Source organism: Podarcis liolepis, assembly GCF_965112155.1.
Source record: "Podarcis liolepis genome assembly, chromosome: 2".
Classification (NCBI taxonomy): domain Eukaryota; kingdom Metazoa; phylum Chordata; class Lepidosauria; order Squamata; family Lacertidae; genus Podarcis; species Podarcis liolepis.
The window spans coordinates 75,450,638-75,470,280 of record NC_139555.1 but is presented as its reverse complement, the minus strand read 5'-3'; the positions used below and the strand labels follow the sequence as shown (position 1 = coordinate 75,470,280).

Below are 19,643 nucleotides of genomic sequence, written 5' to 3'. Positions count from 1 at the left end.
TTCAAACTGGAGGGAGGAAAAGAGAAAGAAAGGGAGGAAATGGACATGGAACCAAGCATGAGCTATGGGAAGGAGGGTAGTGAAAGGCATAAACGTAACTAAGGGGAGAAGAAAATCAAAAGCTCCCAGTGCTCCTGCTGAGCCTTCCGTGGCTTATGATAAGTCTGATTTGCTGGAACCTTTGTTTTTCCCACAATGGACTTGGCTTCTTATATTAAAAACCTAAGACAATATGCTAAAACATCAGTTAACAAAACAAGCTTGGTCTTAATCCTTTTTAACCTGGGTGCTGTGTGACTTAAGGATCAACTGCAAATCTGTAGTGATGAGTTTGGGAAGTTAGTTGTCTTGTGGTGTTTCCATTTGCATATTAATGGTAGCAACGTCTTCGGAAGCTAACTTGTTCCCACTTGGGGGGTGTTTTCTCATTAGATAGCAGTAGTCCTGAGGAATCAAGCAGGGCCACTTAGAATAAATTGCTGGAGAGCAAATATTTTTTTAGGGCACTAGGAATGTGAAGCTGATGTGTTGTGTTAAATCTTGTGTGATGAAGTGTTTGCTTCCTTCAGTCCTCAGTGTTGCTTAAGCTTAGCTGCTTTCACAGCATTTTGTTTTCCCTACTTTGGGAAGCTAAATGCTGCATGGTGTTTTGAGGAAGTAGCTTATTTGTATCAGGCAACCTATATTTATTTGGACATTGGCATACTTTTAGCTTCAGTAGTAATTGAAGTGGTTCTGTTAGTATTCAAAAACTTGCATAATTCTATCCAGATCAATAGAGCATTGTATCAATCCATGAGAGAGGTATATAGAATAGGAAAGCAGGGCCATAGCTAGAGGGGGGTGAGGTGGGCCCCCGCAGGGGCACAGGCGATCCCCCCCCCCCCGCAAAATTGGCTAAAAATATGTTCATAAATATAAATATAAATTATTGCCTCATAAGAAATGGTTTTAAATAGAGGGTGAATTGAATGGGTGAAGGAGGAGAGGTGGAAAGAAGAGCTAATTTGTCCATGGCTAGGGGGCGCAATCTGAACGGTTCTGCCAGGGGCGCAAGATCACCTAGCTACGGCTCTGTAGGAAAGCACATATTAAATGGCTTTGGGCTGGTGATGGTCAAAATTTTCAGAATAATACGTGATTGAGAGAAGAGAATTTTTACTGTTTCTAATAATTTGTTGTTCCAAACAATATTTAATTTTTCACACTGAAATTAGTGATCCTAATTGGATAATTTTATAAGTACTACACACAACTTTAGGGCTCTTGGAAATCCAGATATTCCCTTCAAATTCAGAGAGATATTCCACATTTCACCATGGAAACATTAAACATAAAAAATGTGAATGTGATTTCTTCCACAAGCTTAAAACAATTTGGAAATTCATCAAGCAGTCTACTACAGTTTTGTTTTGTTTTTTTAAAAAAAGTTTTATGAAGCCTACTACAGTTGTTGTGTGAATTCTATTCATTCTATCTTAGAGCATTGTAATATGTATTCAAATATGAGGTGAAATAAGCAATTTCTCAAGATAATTCAGCAAGCAACCTTACTGTTCTTCAGCAGAAACCAGTAAAGCCATTTCATACCATAAACAATGACATGAATTTCTAGACTTGTGCTGCTTAGAGAATCTTCATATGCCCATAGTCTTTAAGAGTTCAAAATCAATGTTAATTCCTGTCATCAACCATTTGTTTCTATCAAAAGGCATCTCCACCAAATGTGTTAAACATCTTTCGACTATGCATTACATTTCCAACTCCTAAGTGTTGTGAGTTTCTCTAACTTGGGGCTGGTTCAAACATTTGTCTGTGGAGCCTCCTATTGTCCCTGGGAACAATGCGGCCATGTGTCATATCTGTCCTGAAACAATTATTGTAGAGTACTCTTATTTTTCCAGGTTAAGCTCCACTGTGATGCCAAATAGGTGCTAGCGCTATCTCAAGAAAGAGAAGAACACAATTCTCTAGTTATATAGTCTGCTGAATATAAAAATACAGCAGCATCTCTAAAAACTGTAGTAACAGGAACTTCATAGATCAGGGCAGCATCCTCACTCTACATGGTATCGGATCAAAAGCTTAAAGGCTATTTTTTCTTAACCCCCCCCCCTTTATTTTATTCCAGATCTCCTCCCACCAGGGGTCTGCAGTCTTCTTAACCCGGCGGCTATTTATGCAAATAATGAGATCAGTCTGGGAGATGTGGAGATCTATGGCTTTGATTATGATTACACATTAGCGCAATATTCAAATTTGTTACATTCTATGATATTCAACACTGCCAGAGACATCTTAATTGAACAGTTTAAGGTAATGTACTTTATTCTTGCTGTTTATTGCCTAGTTACCAAATGCTGATGTTATCCACTTGATTTGTAGCAGGGCATGACGGGACAGTATGGAAACGATCCTTAGACCAGCGTGTACATAATTCTCTACTGATTGTTTGGGGCTTATAAAATAAATAGCAAGAACAGATCCTTCCACACCTTTTGTATGATAATAGCTTAGTTCACAAATAATAATAAACAAGTGTTTAGTATTATATTCACAAGCCTTGAGTCCCTGCACTCCCCCCCATGTCCTCTGATACAGCCACAAGGAGACTGGAAACATTTACTGTTTTTTTAAACTAACTGGTATTTGTTTAGACCACACCTGGACAAACTGTAGCTAGTGTTGACTATGATTAAGGATCATTAACCATGGTTTGAAGATTGTTTGTTAACCCTAACCACAGTTTATCCAGATTAATTCATAAGAGCAAATGTAGTTAGCTGAACAGGTAAATAAATGCTTCCACTCTTCCCCTTGTAGCCATTCCCAAAAATGGATTATGATTTTAATTTATTGCCCACACTTTGGCCCAAATCATGTTACAATAATTAAAAAGTATTACATTAAAAACAGATTTAAAGCTTAACAATTATAGAACATGCAGTCAAAAAAAGCTCAGGTGTCAAAGGTGTATACATACTAAACTCCCCCACCCTACAGTCACAACTAGGTGTTTAAAAGCTTTCACTTCCATTTTAAATTAATTGCCACTTGCCATGTTGTCTGAATCCAGACGCACTGTGGTTAATCTTACTACGGTTAGTTAAAGCCAACTCCAAACCATAGTTTGTGGAGTGCTCTCCCCAGGGAGGCTTGCCTGGCACCTGTGTTATGTTTATTAGTCTTTGGCTAAGTGAACAATCTGTGGACTTTTAAACTGTAAGGGGTTTTGTTTTTGTTATGTATTTTTGTGTTTTCATATCGTAAACCTCCCTGTGATCCTCGGGTGAAGGACGGTATAATAAATAATAATCTCTCTTATTTCAGCTAACTGTAGTTAGGTTAAACCACAAGTATAGTGTATGGTTGGCACATTAAACTGTGGGTAATCTAAAGCAGAAACTTCCAAAGTCATCCACACAGTCACACTAGAGGGCAGAGTGCACAAGTCCAGGCTCACTGAGAATAATTTTTGTAATGCTAATTTAACCATATGTTAGTATTTTATTCAAACCAAGCCATTGTCTCCTGTTTTATTTTTATTTTATATTGTGCTATTTGCTTTCTGCAAGGTGCTAAAAATGATGTACATAGTTCCCCAATTTTCATGTTATCATCACAACAATGCTGTGAGTGATGGAGAATGAGAGGCAATAACTGTTTCAAGATCATCCTTTGAGTTTTGTAACTGAGCTTGAATTTGAACCTTAGTCTCCCAGGTTGTAGTCCAACATTCTGGGTCTTCTGGGTTTCTACTGGTCTTTGGATAAACAAAAAAATCTGAATATAATGTAGTACACACCCCTGTGAGACAAAACATACTGATGCTTTCTAGTGGAATGTTTTGTAGTACCCAGAAGGACTCAGAAAATATGAATACATCCCTGGATTTGCCATAAGAGGGCTTCACTATGATGTCCACAAGGTAAGATATATAACTTCAGTCTTTGTTCATGTGTTAGCTTGCTGTATTCATAGAGACGAACAAGGGAGCTTGTGAGTTGTATGCCCACTGGAAATATCTGTGTGCATGGTGAGCTAATGGCTGCTGAAAAACCATGGCTACCCTTAGAATAAGAAGTGTAATTATCAATGACTTTGAGTGTTTGGGCAGGCAGTCCTTTGGGTGACTTGACCAATCACACATTGACTTGGGAGCATTGCCAGAGTGCACTGCATTGTCAAAGAGGTGAAGCTGGGTGTTGGTACAGGCTCTTTCACATCTTTGTCAGCAAAATACCTGGGGAAGATTAAGGGATTTGTTTTGTTTGCTGGGCAACACTGTTAATAGTATGTAAGACACTGTTATGTTGTAGTGATGCTAGAAATCATATAATTGTAAAGATGGGAGGGACCCTGAGGATCATCTAGTCCAAGGGACATGCAGGGATATGCAGCTGTCCCATAAGGGGATCAATCCTGCAACCTTGGTGTGTTAGCACCACACTCTAACCAACTGAGCTATCAAGGCTCCTCAGACTTTGTCTTGTAGCTACACGTAATTTGCAACTTGTGTGCATTTAACTTGCGCACATTATTGCTTCATGCACTTGGCATATATAAATATGTGTGTGTTTGTTTGTTTTAAAGGGGGAGGGTGTCTTTCCACACATACATAACAGAAGAGAAACTTGGGCAATTTTATGAGGTTGGGAGTTTTGGTCTTTAATTCAGTGGAATGTGAAGCATGAGTGTCTGCATAGATGAAAACAAGATAAACAGGGCAGCCCCATTATATAGCATGCAAATTTACAATTGCTCCTACAATTCTACAGTGCTGTTCTAGTTTCCCATGGAAGTTCCTCATATGCACCCTAAAAAAGTGATATATGTGTGTTGTGCTCAACTGTGTTCTTAATGGGACAGCAAGATTAAAAAATAAACATATCATAAAACCCTGGTTAATATAACAGTATGGTGTTCCTATGGGGCCAGGATTATTCAGGTGTAATTTCCTTCCTTCATCCTTTTGGCTTCTGCATACAAGGCATTAGTTTCAACTTAACAAGCATTGGACTGGGGCCAGACAGCTAGCTTGTCAAATACATAGAACACAATAATATATGAAACCCATATGATATTTGCACAGAACTATCAATCATCCTCAGCTGAGGAGTCTTGGGGCTAGAGAAGATGACTTTTAAAAAAGGATTTGTAAAGTATTTTATGGCTTCCAAACTACCACGATGAGAGATTTAATACTGAACATACTTCTTTTTTTAAATTTGAAGTTCAGTATTGTAAGGAGTTGCAATAGAACACTTTTCTGCTTATATCACATTCTCTCCTCCTCCTACCCCTCCATCCAGCAAGGAAAATTAAGTCATGTGTGTCTGGTCCTCAGTGAGAAAAGACAGAATAAAGTGCCCAGAGTTCACCAACAGAGATCCCTGTGCTCCCAGTGTCCTTTGCTGATAATTGCATAGTATATGTTTGAGTATTGAGGGAGTTGTTGCCAACAGGAGCCCTCTTGGCAAACGTGCAGTTATGTGCCAATCTGCTGAGTACGAAAAGTTTATTTAGCAAGTACACTGTTCAAACAGGGGGAACCTGAAGCACATAAGTGTTTTGAATGTTCTGCATGCCCATTTATTTCTATGTTGTGTTCAGTGGGGAGGAATGGATGGTGCCTTTAGAGTTATGCTTTGAGACATGGTTTCCTCCTCGGTTTCCCCTTCCCTTGCTTACATGCGTGGACTGCCTTGCCCTTTCACTCATAATTGCAGAAGTGGAATTAAAGTTCCCAGTGGCTGTGTGTAATTCTGAAGCAAAGGTCCTCCTTAAGGGGGATGAGAAGACAAGTGATCCTCACCTAGATGTCTCCTCCCTGCCCTTAAGCTGCTGGGTAGGAGTGTATGCCAAGTTCTCCATAACCAGATTCCCATATGTGTGCTCTTTGCTCTCTAGCCATGAGTCCAGACAGTGTGGCTTCATGCTGCGTGTCATATGTGAGCTGTCTCTTTGTTCCCTGGCTGTGGCTCAGATTGGTCCTTGAATTAGTTGAAATCCTGTTGGCTGTTGTGACTTTGGAGGCAGAGCACAGCTAGGCTGCCATTCAAGACACTCTGTTGAAAGTGTGTTTACTTGCGCTGTCTCTTTTGCAAATGTTACATTTTACCATCAGGACCAGGGTTGTCACCAAACAACTGTAGGATTCTTCTGAATAACTTCTACAATACCTCCAAATTTCCCTCCATGCCCAATGGTAATCAGTAGAAGGCTCTTGCTTTATATTTTGCTATATGTGCTTGGTGTAGTGGTGGTTTTGTTCTGCAGGGACAGAGGGGTTTAGTAGCACTCCCTCTCAGTGCACCTTAACACATGACTAGCAATCTGTGAGTGGAATTTAAGAATGCGTTACAATAGGAGGATCAGTTTAGGTAGGACTGACTTCTTTTAATGTTAGGTTCTGCAGAATGAGTAAAATATACAGAGGATCTTCTCAGTAAAGGTCTGCTTATCTTTCAGAGCCTTCTGATGAAGATTGATGCTTTCCACTATGTTCAGTTGGGTACTGCATATCAGTGAGTTGAATACCATCTCTTAAAATATATGCGAATATAAGGCAAATTAAAATGCAAACTCTGTACGTGTACATTCTCTTTCTGGATCTGTTCCCTTTTGTTTGCTCTTATTAAAGCTTGTTGCTTTGATGCAGCATTTTAATGGCCACATGTAGTAGGAGTGAAAGCCTAATTATATTTTATTGGCAGAGATTAAACTCTTGTTTACACAATTGAATTCCAGGTCTGTGACTTAAGTCAGTGCAGGCAGAACACGCTGGCAAGACTTACTGAAGTCGGATGTTCTCCTTATCTCACTGTCCCTCACTAAGAAATTGAAACGTGCACAAGTTGCATCAACGGTTTAAAAAAGGAAGCTGACATCCCGCCCTGATAAATATGCTTAACTGCCACATTCATTAGTGAAGTTGTGTGGAAAGATCCTTTCTGAGCATAAAAAAACAAAACCCAGTAGCAGTCAATTAAGAGCTGAGTCAAAAGTTCAGAACATGATGTTCGAAGTGAATGTTTAATCATTTATTTATTTATCAAAAGTAACTGATTGTAGTTATTGCCTTGCAAAATGCACAAAAATGATGTCCTGTTGTGCATGCATATCTGCCAGTTAGATTGAATAGGTTTTAATTTTGTGAGTAATGCAGGGAGAGGTACTAGCTGTGCCATCTTGGAACCAGAGTCTAGTGGAAATTCTCCCCTGGAGAAGCAATTATTGTCATTGTGCCCGGGCTCCACTGACACTTATTCTCCTTTCTCTTGCAACTGTCGTGGTATCCCATTACTTTGCCCAGCTGTCTCAACCACATAACCGTCCAATCCAGCTGAATAACTTCTTAAGATACAATACCAAGAACACTGGCTTAGCCGAGGAGAGCTTAAATTCCTTTTGTATCCTATAGACTCACATGGGTTTGGACTCAATTCTTCGTTTAGCCAACTTTCGTTTTGTTAATAACTTTGGTGTGTGTAGATTTTCTGGTTCCTTCTATTAGCTTCATATACCTTGTCCTTTGCAATGTCACTTTTGATACAATTGTAATAAAAGCATTCTAGCTGAAAAACAATGAAACATGAAGCTGTTTGCATGATTCTGAAACTACTTTTTTGTTTTTTGTTTTAAAATTTTTATAAATCTTTATTAAACATTCAACACATATTTACAAAACAATTTGCCATATTACAGTTTATGCATGAACACCACACAAGAAAAAGAAAAATACAACAAAAAATAAATAAAAAGGAAAAGGAAATAAAAAATGACAGTAAGAAGGATAAAATAAACTTCTGATTGTTCTCAAAAAAACTAAGTCTCATTTGTTATTTTTTACACAGTATCATATTATTATATTTTGTTTCCTTAATTTCCTTCAGAGAAATATTCTTTAGTTTGTTGTCTGTACATTATATGAAGCTGTCCTGCATGATTCAGAAGCTACCTCAAAAGATGCTTGATAATATTCAGACACTACTGTTTTATGCAGTGAGTTGAATCAAGTAGCCAGTGTGGTGTAGTGGTTAAGAGCGGTAGTCACGTAATCTGGGAAACCGGGTTTGTGTCTCCGCTCCTCCACATGCAGCTGCTGGGTGACCTTGGGCCAGTCACACTTCTGTGAAGTCTCTCAGCCCCACTCACCTCACAGAGTGTTTGTTGTGGGGGAGGAAGGGAAAGGAGAATGTTAGCCGCTTTGAGACACCTGAAGGGGAGTGAAAGGCGGGATATCAAATCCAAACTCTTCTTCTCTTCTTCTTCATTGAAGGATCTTGGGTCAATGCTGAAGCACCTGAAATTTAACACTCCTCATAAAATAATACAGTGAACCTTTATTAACATGGTGATAAAACCAAGAGGAGCTATGTTGGTTGATTTGCACTTCCAAAGCACATACCTATTATATAACTTTTTTAAAAAAGTTGCACAGAATAACCAATCAGAAATGATTCTCAGTGAAGTGAACACAGCTGGCTACCAATTTATAAATGACCTGTGAAAAGTTTAATCTCTGCTTTCTTTGATTTTGGGGCAGCTGAAAGGCCCATGCTGTGATAGAAATAGACTTTCATTCCAGTCTGTCCTTTTTCTCCTTTCTGGCATTTATCTCACTTGAGGTTGACATTCAGTCTTTTAACTTGCTTATAGAGGGCTGAAACCAGTGCCTGATGAAGAGGTCATTGAAATGTATGGCGGGACCCAGCATATTCCATTATACCAGATGAGTGACTTTTACGGCAAGGTACCATAAGCTTCGTTATTGACCATTTAATAAAATGGGGCTTTGGCTCTTCTTAATAACTGAGAAATCCAATATGCAGGAATTAAGTGAAAATGCCAGTGATTTCTTCCAAGTGTGAAAAGGCAGCGCTTGCCAGTTTAAACATACTGTTTCTTCAGGAGCATATGAACAATTTGTCAGGGAGACAGTGAGTCTGGTTGACTTTTGTAAAATAATCTTAAATTTGTTGGCTGACTGGATGACTCCAGATATGACCACCTAGGGAGCACTTTAAGTATTATTACTAGCAATGCTGAATAATTATTCATATTTTTGCATAGTACTTATGCATCTGTTCATCTTTCTTGGGAGTGGTCATCTCTGGGGCTCTGCTGTTCCAATGAGTATTCCAGAAGTTTGGGTATCTGTCAGCATATTTATACAAAGCCCCAACAGCCATGGTGTTAATATGGAGATTAGATCTCTTGCATGTTTTTACAACCATTTCAAGCCTTCAAATCTAAGTTTGTTGTTGTTTTTCAACACTATTGCAATTTAGTAGCACTGCAGAGGACTAGATGAAGTTGTTCAATGGCCAGATAGGATCTGTAAGCTACCAGATAACCACCCCAACTAACTGTATAGTGTTCCTTTTTGAAGGACTTAACAGCAACTTATTAAAAGAAAATATTTTTCTCTAGACTTGTAATTTGACGCTCTGCATTTATTCAGAAATGGTGTTACTCTCGGAGACAGTTCAGACACTACGTCACTCTCTGAATCTCTGTGCACAGCTAAATCATGAGCAAATCTCAGGCTTGTGTACTCATTCCTCAAGGTCAATGAGATAGTGCATTCAGATAAACATAGGCTTTTCTGGTGCAAGTGTTGCCTTACTCTCCCTCTCGCCATTTTTTATGCATTAAGGTTCACAGATAAAGTAACATTTGAACAATTCCCTAGTTCCAATTTTGAAATACATTGTCCTTCTTCCACTGGGCAGGGAGACGTGCAATACACACCTTTAGAACAGAAGTAATACTTGTATGTAACACATTGGGTTGTACTCAGCAAATTCATCCAAGAAGGACTCCTCCTGTCTTCCCATGTCCCCCTCTCCACAGTTGATCCAGAAGGTTGGAAGGACCCCAGAACAAGATTTTGGGTAAAGGGGCTCAAGGGGTGTAGAGGAAGTTCCTTTGCGTAGGCAGAAGTTTTTCCATTAATGGGGTGACTTGGTTGGATACAATATGTTACATTTCAGTGGAGTCCAGAAGTAGTTTTGTGACAGTAAAACATTTGTGTACGCTCCTCAGCTGGATTCCTTCTCATTTGTAGAAGATTGTGAAATGCCAGAAACCTGTCTTTAAGCAGCTGACTTCTGCTAATCTGATCACTTCCCTGGTGCAAGGCTGAGGATGCAAGGCTGAGGATGCATTGAATGGGAAAGAACATGCCCTCCTTGTTCTTCCAGTCTAACCAGACTCCCACCCTCTCAAATACTAGGATTCTGAAAGGATGAGGGAGATCTGACAACTGAGAGAGATGACTGGCAAGAAAGCCCTGATACATTTCAGAGTGGGTCGGTCTATATATTAGAGGATCAAAAATCCCTTTTCCTGACCTGAGCTGGACTAGTACCCTGTTCCTCACTTCATGAGAGTATGTAATCTCCCATGAATTTTGGAAGGGGGGATGTGTGCCTAAAGGGCATTACATTCGTAGCCTACCCGTCGGTAGAGATGTGTAAGCTGTTGTTTGCTGCCAATTGATCTGCAGAACAGCTGCCTTTTCTAGAGAAGTTTTTCTGTTTGTGTGAGGTTCCTTCAACAGTGCAGTCATGTCTTCATGTTTCCTTGCCCTCATTGGGTACAGGTCTGTGGGAAAGGCCGGTAAATGGTGTGTGTATTCATCCATTAACAATTTCCTAAAGGTTGGTACAAATTATTCCTGCATACTAGGAATAATTCAGTTTTATTTCTATCTTCGTGGGAGCAGGGCCTAATATGTGTTTTACATGATCATACTGTACAATCAAAAGATGTACGGTATTCACCATCCTGTAAATTGTAATGTCATAAAAAAATAGCTGTGGAGATATGCTTTAATGGGAGCGATGTTCAGTGAAATCTTAAAAGATAGAGAGCATAGTTGCAGTAGACAGATTTTTGGTGCTTTATATAGCTTTTTGCAAAACAAAAAAACCCAAAACCCATTACACACTATGGTTAAATATGACTTATTTGTCCTTCATGACAGCTCTGTGAGTTAGGAAAGTTTTGAGAGAGAATTGTTTGTTCAATGGTAGATTAACCATATCTAAAGCAAACACTGTTGTCTCATACACCATGGATATATGATGTGATGACAAAAAAGGGAAATTCTGACCCATGAGGTTTTTTATAATTGCTTGAAGAAAGAACTAAATTACATTGATTTTTAAAAAGACCTTTTAACTATACAGTACATTTTTCCCCCGCATTTGGATTAAGTAAGAAACATCTACAGTGGTGCCTCGCAAGACGAAAAGAATCCGTTCTGTGATTCTCTTCGTCTAGCGGTTTTTTCGTCTTGCGAAGCAAGCCCATTGACGGATTAGCGCTATTAGCGGCTTTTAGCAGCTTATCTGCTGATTGGATCAGCTGATAAGCAGCTTAGCGGCTTAGAAAAAGTGGGGGAAAGGAAAAAAACCGGCAGGAACTCGCAAGGCATTGTCGTCTTGCAAAGCAAGCCCATAGGAAAATCGTCTTGCGAAGCACCTCCAAAACGGAAAACTCTTTCGTCTAGCGAGTTTTCCGTCTTGCGAGGCATTCGTCTTGCGGGGCACCACTGTATTCCTATGCAGTATTTGTCTGTTTTTAATCTAAAACCTTGTAGGTGGTGGTCTGCTGGCGGGGAGAATCCCTTCTGTTTTAACAAAGATCATTCTAGCTTCCTTGGCTTCTCCCAATACTTTTTTCTTTCCCTGACCTCTTCCTCCATTAAGATAATATGCAGTTACCTTATAGCAGATATTCCATGTTCTGCTATACTTTAAAGTAACCTCTAGGTCTGCAGTTCTGGCTCCCACTAGTGCAACTATTCATTGGCCTTTCTTATTTAAAATATTATCTCCCCTCCTGGGGTCCTTCGAACACATTTAAGGCTGCTTATTACATTGTTTTAAGGGTTTCATCAAGAAATCAAAAGTATCTGATTAAAATATGGGAAGCATTGGAGATGATACATGCATTAAAAAAACACAAGATATTGGTAGAATAATGTTAGCTTAGCAAGTCAGAAGCCTAAAAAGAAGGAAGGTAGGGCTTGAATGGTCTGATAACGTGGTATTGATTAGTTTATTGCTCTAGTGTGTGCATTGACAGTGTACATAAGTCCCTTCCAACTGACAGACCAGAAATAATTTGTTGATGTCATTATAGTTGGAAGGTGAGTTCTGTTGAATTAGGTCTTGTCTAGTTAAGGTCATTATGGTGTAGCTGTTTTGCTCAATCAGCAACGATACCAGCCCCCTGGCCATATGGCAGTTAGTATCTGATTTCTGTTTAATAAAAGTGTTTCTTAGCATAATCTGTATTATAAAGCAGATTATTCCTTTAGTCAGATGAAAGGAAAGGTCATATTTCAATAATTTTCAGTTGTTAACAGACTGCCACATACGGCTTTAATTTGTAGTTCAGTCTTGGCTTTTTGTGTTGGTTTTTTTTTTTTGTACTGTTCAGCTGCTAAAAGAGAACAGATTTTTGTCTCTGTCATTGTTGCCACTTCTAGAGACTCCCATTTCTTTAAAGACCTGAGAAATTGGGAACTACTTCTTGAAATAAACAAATCACCAAGTACAGTAGTATCCTACTATTTACTATACCCTTTTAGTGACCAGAAAATTTAGTGACCAGACTAGGCACTGGAGGTTCATGATAGCACAGAGTTTGAGATCACTGATACTTTCACATATCCTGCATGTCAGTGCAGTTCAATCTAGGGTACTTATCTTTATTTTCTTTTTATTTCATTTAGCTTGTTTTAATACAGCTAAATCCAAATGCTTCAAATAGACTTGGGCTGTATTGCCTCAAAAGATTGGGGAAAAGACTTTTTTTTTGTTCTATACAATAACACATATACATACCTGTCCATTACTAATCTTTCCCCACAATGGTCCCATGCAAATCAAAAGCTAATCAATGATTTATCCCTCTATCTACTATGTTTTTTCCATGCCTGATAGCATGTGAATACTATGCAATAGGTTTATCCCCTTGCATCATGACAAAGATTTGCTGTACCTATGTGTGTGCAATCTCTCTGTAAACCAAGCCTCTGTTCAGTTGCTATAGTGAAATGGTGAACACGTGAGTGCAGTCACCTTTCTATACAGAAGTGACTATATAAACTGATTATACAGTTAAAAATATATAGCAATCCAAACCCAATCCAATTTTGAATATAATTTGTAGATCAAAGGTTAATGGATCAGCGAAGTTCCTTTAAAGAGGTATATTAATACCAAGGAATGAATACATAATTATTTACAACATTACAGTTTTTAATAACGTGAATGATTTTGTTTCCTGAGTAGGATTTTTAATTAATTTACTTTGGTAAATTTGGTAATGTTATTTGTTTTTGTATTCCTTGGTCATATGAAGTTGCCGCTGAAGCAGTTTTTGTGTGTGTTATATCCCATCTTTTGAGACCATTAGGTGAGCGAAAGGCAGCTCAAGACAGCAGTAAAACAACCTCAACAACATAATAGTAGCTTAAAAAAGCAGACATCAGCAGATAGGTGTTTCTTTACGTCAGTCCCAAAGCTGATGGAAAAAGAGGGGGCTTGCTAATCTTTCACAAATCCTGATAGAATTAGATGCATGCCAGTTAAGTATCCATGTTCCCAGTGTTGTTTACCAGAGTCTCTAAAATCATCTCATACTTGCCTAGTTACAGTAAGTCTCTGACTCCTGTACATGCATGCCACATTTGATTCATTGCTTTGGAGAGGAAAACCACAGCTGCTGATTCAAAAACTTCAGTAACTCTCTATTATTGCATTCGCAGAGGGTACGCTGTGTTCAGCTGAAATGTGAGACACTCCCACTTCCTATAGAAGTACATTATGTTAAACAGCAGTTTTTATATTGCGTTTCCTCTTTTGGACAGGGTCCATCAATTAAGCAGTTTATGGACATCTTCTCCCTTCCTGAAATGACTCTGCTTTCATCCGTGACTGACTATTTCATGACTCACAATATTGAGTATGACCAAGTTCATCTTTACAAGGATATAAGTGTGAGTACAGCTGTTTTAGGGTATAGGTGAAAACTCTGCCTTTGGCAGTCCCGTGTCTTATATGAGGGTTGCGTTGCACAAGCATAATGTATCATTGTCAAATAGTAATAAATAAATAAAGGAGACAAAAAAAATCAAGCAACCGTTAATTATTATTTTAATTAGCATGAAGTATAGAGAATATCTATATTGCATTTTCCAGAGGGGCAGCCATGTTATTCTGTTGCAGCAAAAGCACCAGTCTTGTGGTACCTTAAAGACTTAACATGTTTTATTGTGGCATATGCTTTGGTGGACTGGATTCCACTTCATCTTTAAGGTGTCATGACTCTGCTTTGTACATTGCTTCTGTCATTTGTCATCTTCAGTAATACTCCTAAGCTGCTTTTTTTCAACACCTATAGGAACCTGACCACACAAGCAGAATTCTGCTTATACATCTTTAGCATCACAGTTGCTTTGGACTATAAATTTAAATATACCCATGTATCAGTGACTTCAGTGGATTCATGGAAATTACTTATCATTTGGTTTCTCTGTGTTACACACACACACACACACACACACACACACACACGAGTGCCTTCAAAGTCCACTGATACACAGACTGTGTTAGTGCTTTGGGTGCAGATTTCCTACATCATATGTCAAGTTCCTGACAGTTTTCTCTTTTGATGATTACTTTATAAAGCGGCATTTACATTGATGGTGCTGTATAATACAATACAAGGTTTAAGACTTATGCATAACTACTCGTTGCTGTTTTAGGATGCCATTAAAGATGTCCATGTGAAAGGAATGATGTACAAATGGATTGAAAAGGACATGGGTCAGTTAAGTTCTAAACTTTGATTAAGGTTTTTTTGAATAGTAATGAACACTGTCTGGCATCTAATGGCTTTAGATTAATGGTTTTGAACCACCAAACTGAAATTTGCCTAAATGTTTTCTTTTTTGTCATAGTGTTGTGTACTTTTACATTATGCTTAGCTTAATCTGTTTCTTGCAGAAAAATATATTCTTCATGGAGATGAAACTTATGCTGTCCTAAATCGACTGGTTAACCATAACAAAAAACTATTTCTTATCACAAACAGTCCTTTTAGCTTTGTGTGAGTATCATCTCTTATGCATCTTAATGAAATGGTTGCTTATGTGCAAATGTTAAATGACAGTAGTAATTGTTCAGTGCAGACCATCTGGATAGCAGCTTTCTTATGTAAACATTTTTAATTGTGGGAAGATAAGATTTTATTATTGTTATAATAACATGAGGATCTATTTGTGTATTTGATTTGTTACCCTGCTTTCACCATCAGGTGATGGTGGCGTTCAGTTAACAACGTAATCATACCATTGCAAACAAGTACAGCAAGTTTTAGCAAAGAATTGTACACGACTGTGAAACTGGAGAAACTGCATTGCTAGTTCTGTGGTTGCAAAGTTAAATTTGAGAAGTGATTGTAATCATTCCTAAGGGCACAGTTCTGTCCTGGTACATGCACAGGTCTGTTTCGTTGTCCCACCTTTGTATGCATAGGTGCATGTGGACTCAACTCTATGGTCTGTGTGCCTCTGATATTTCCAACTCACCCTCCCTGTTTGCCTGCTATGAGTGACTCATGCTATGGATCTGAATTACTGGAACAGGCCAAAGGAAAGGGCTGGCTGGGGATAGAGAAGGTAAATACAAGCATCCTGTTTTCTGTAATGTTCTGGTGGTGTGTGGTGCTTCCACACGTGCCAAAGTGAAAAGTAACTTGGCTCTGATTAGATCTCTGGATGCACCCCATCTTCATGCAGGATTGTGCAATAAAATAGAACATTGTATGCATTATAGGAAACCTAATGAATAGATGGTAATGGACCAAAGCCTTCAGATTCTATAGTAAACTCCTTTTTAAGAAAATCAACTCTCCCATAATAGGTGTTTTTTGTAGACTTTGGTAATGGAACATGTTCTTCATCCATGCCTTCACAGAACTGAAGGTGCTATTCTGTTGTTGTTGATCTAGGCTGGAAATGACTTGGAGCCATTTATCTCACGAATTAACTACCAAGTGCCTCTCTAAGAAACCTCTGCAGGAGCCCTCAAAATGCTGAAGCCTTCTTCACATGTAATATGGTGGCAAATGCATGTTTGCCGCTGCATGTGTTATGCAGCAAGTGACACCCATCCTGGCTTCCTAGCCTAGTTCACAAATGTTTATAAAAAATGTTTATATATATATATATATATATATATATATATATATATGATGTTTATTAAAGTTTCAAAGAAAAGATTACATAAATAAAAAGAGAAAAAGAGAAAAAAAATACAAAATACAGAAAAAAGATAATAAACATTTTTTAAAAAACACATCAATCTTTCCGTACCTTACATTTCATTTCCTTACTTCCCTGACCTCCTCACACCTCCCTTTTTTGTATTCCAGTTCTATTAATTAATTCAGCAATTCCTTTCCCTCTTTGTTTTTATCTTAATCCTTTAACTTAATAAATTATAACTTTGAATTTTCATCTGTTAACAATCCATTTTTACATACACCTTAATCACATTGCTGCTAAAACCACTTAACTTCATTCAGACATCATTCTAACATTCATTAATTTTGCAATATTTCTGTAAATAGTCTTTAAATTTCTTCCACTCTTCTTCCACCGACTCTTCTCCCTGGTCTCGGATTCTGCCAGTCATTTCCGCCAGTTCCATATAGTCCATCACCTTCATCTGCCATTCTTCCAGGGTGGGTAGATCTTGTATCTTCCATTACTTTGCAATAAGTATTCTTGCTGCTGTTAAAGAAAATTCTATCCTTCTTTGGCACCAATTGGCCGACTATGCCCAGGAGAAAGGCCTCTGGTTTCTTCAGGAAGGTATATTTGAATACCTTTTTCATTTCATTATAGATCATCTCCCAGAAAGCCTTAATCCTTGGGCACGTCCACGAAAGGTGAAAGAATGTACCTTCAGTTTCTTTACATTTCCAACATTTATTATCGGGCAAATGATAGATTTTTGCAAGCTTGACTGGTGTCATGTACCACCTGTATATCATTTTCATAATATTCTCTCTTAAGGCATTACATGCCGTAAATTTCATACCTGTGGTCCATAACTGTTCCCAGTCAGCCATCATTATGTTATGTCCAACATCTTGTGCCCATTTAATCATAACAGATTTCACCGTTTCATCCTGAGTATTCCATTTCAACAGCAAGTTATACATCTTTGACAAAATCTTAGTTTTGGGTTCTAGCAGTTCTGTTTCTAATTTTGATTTTTCCACCTGGAAGCCAATTTTCTTGTCCAAATTGTATGCCTCCATTATCTGATAATAATGAAGCCAATCTCGCACTTTATTTTTTAGTTTCTCAAAACTCTGCAGTTTCAGTCTATCTCCCTCTTGTTCCAGAATTTCCCAATATTTCAGCCATTTGGCCTCCATATTGAGCTTTTTCTGAGCTTTCGCTTCCTGGACTAGCCAGTATGAACCTTTTAGCCTAAAGGCATGGCTGAGGTCTTGTCAAGCTGAACTCAGAAGCCATGGGGAACTTCAGGCAGGGAAGGATTGGAGAATAATTTACCGTATTTTTCGCTCTATAACACGCACCCAACCATAACACGCACGTAGTTTTTAGAGGAGGAAAATCCGTAGGCATGCCACCCGTAGGCATTTCCTCCATAACACGCACAGACATTTCCCCTTACTTTCTAGGAGGAAAAAAGTGAGTGTTATGGTGCAAAAAATACTGATTCCTTAACTAGCCTGTCTGATCACCCAGGTCTTCAGGGGACCTGCTGTTAGTTGACCCTTGTGGCTCTGACACATGGAGTGGAATTCAACATAGGGACAACAAGACTTTTCTCCTGTGGGGCCCTCACACACTCCCTAAGTCTGTTCTGGGTTTTCCTCCAGGACATATTTGAGGGATGCAGGGCAGGGAAGAGGGAGAATACGGCCCATTGTGCTAGCAGACCTTGTTCTGGGCATTGTTGGCCCAGTTCTCTGGAATGCCTTTGAGATCTGACAGGGGTCTACCCTGTCAAACTTGAGGTGCTTGGTGAACAGTTTTAAAAACATTTAAAGAAAACTTTACTGATTTTCATAGTTAATATTTTTCTCTTTTGTAACCTCATTGTACACTGCTACATAAATTGCTTAAATAAATAAATAAAGTTGCAGAACATGAAGAACAGTGTATGTATTGAAGATAGCCTAATGAACACATGTAAACGGACTGAAGCTTTCTTACTTTTTGACTGCTTCTGAAGCCTAGCACAGTACTGAGGACAAAACCCCAACCCTTTCCTGAGCATAGAGAAAGGCTCCCTTCTGGAATTGGTTTGCATTTTGGAGGTACCCAGAGTAGAAGTAAGAAGGCTTGGGGCAGTATCCAGTACATTTGTTCCATTAATTCAAGGATTTGCACTTGCACAATGGAATTATGCCCTCCCAAAAACGTTCTAGACCATTGGGAAGAACCACCAGAACAATTTTAGAGGCACAGAGAAGGACAGCCGAGCAGAGTTTCATTGCACACAAAAAAATTCTTGCACTAATGACATTAATTTTATATTATTGCCTTGACTGCTTCTGGAATTCAGAGTAAAGGGAGGAAAAATCATTTTGTGGACCACATCTTTGTGTAGATGAACAGTAAGCCCTAACAAAACTCAGCTCCTGCTGTGCTGTTAGGAAGGCAGGTTAGAATTTTTTTAAAAAGAAAAAATCTTGGCAGATAATCCATGTCTTTCATCAGATCAAAATGAAATCTTTCTCTAGAGTACCATACACTGGATTAAATGAAATAACCTTTCCCTGTTTTTGTCTGCAGTGATAAAGGAATGAAGCACATGGTTGGCAATAACTGGCGAGACCTTTTTGACATGGTCATTGTGCAAGCAGATAAGCCAAATTTCTTCACTGATAGACGCAAGTATGTTTTGGGTTGGAGTATACCAGAACTATATGTTACATTTAACTTTGCAGCTGTTACACAAAATGGCAACTGCAGATTCAGTGCTTCTCTGCCCCACATCATTAGTTGATGATAAGGGGGGGGGGGCAGAGCCAGGAATGTGGAACATCCCGCAGTCAGGCTATGGGCAGGAATCCTGACTGGTGGGGTGAGGAAAGAGAGGAATTAAGTATGCAATTGCCATGTTTTGACAGCAGCTGTTCATTAGCAGTAGTGGGTTTCCTTTCAAGATGCCAAATTACTTTTTTGTATTTTCAAATTCTGGTGAGATCAACCCAAACAAGCTCCTTCTTCTAAAACTGCTTGTTTGTCAAATTGTACAGAAATGTATTATGTTAATTCCCTGCCTTTTGCAGAGTATTTGAAGTCTTTAATACTGTGTGTAATGCAAGCCATTGACGTCAAGCATCCATGTACAATAAGTCAAATAACTATTTTTAGGACACCTTTTCCTCTGCCCCAGCTGCCATGTGTGTTGAAGTGGTTATATATATTGAGTCCCTAACATCCTAGAAAGCATGCAGTGGCTGTTTTTTCTCTTAAAATAGACCATACACTTTCATTATGCAAACTGTTGTGAATAAATGGGCCAATTTCTTTCCTCCTGCTGCTTTCATTAACAAACTTTTGAACAGTT

General features: G+C 38.7%; 1 protein-coding gene across 1 annotated transcript in view; it reads left to right on the top strand.

Moving 5' to 3' along the window:
• The window catches only part of NT5DC2 (5'-nucleotidase domain containing 2), a 34,015-nt gene that overhangs the window by 4,811 nt on the left and 9,561 nt on the right, over positions 1 to 19,643 (top strand). The window contains exons 3-10 of the mRNA XM_083488874.1: positions 2,132 to 2,316; positions 3,854 to 3,928; positions 6,472 to 6,527; positions 8,662 to 8,755; positions 13,892 to 14,020; positions 14,789 to 14,849; positions 15,030 to 15,132; positions 18,863 to 18,964. Coding sequence (XP_083345000.1) covers positions 2,132 to 2,316; positions 3,854 to 3,928; positions 6,472 to 6,527; positions 8,662 to 8,755; positions 13,892 to 14,020; positions 14,789 to 14,849; positions 15,030 to 15,132; positions 18,863 to 18,964 — 805 coding nt within the window. The remainder of the gene's footprint in view (positions 1 to 2,131; positions 2,317 to 3,853; positions 3,929 to 6,471; positions 6,528 to 8,661; positions 8,756 to 13,891; positions 14,021 to 14,788; positions 14,850 to 15,029; positions 15,133 to 18,862; positions 18,965 to 19,643) is intronic.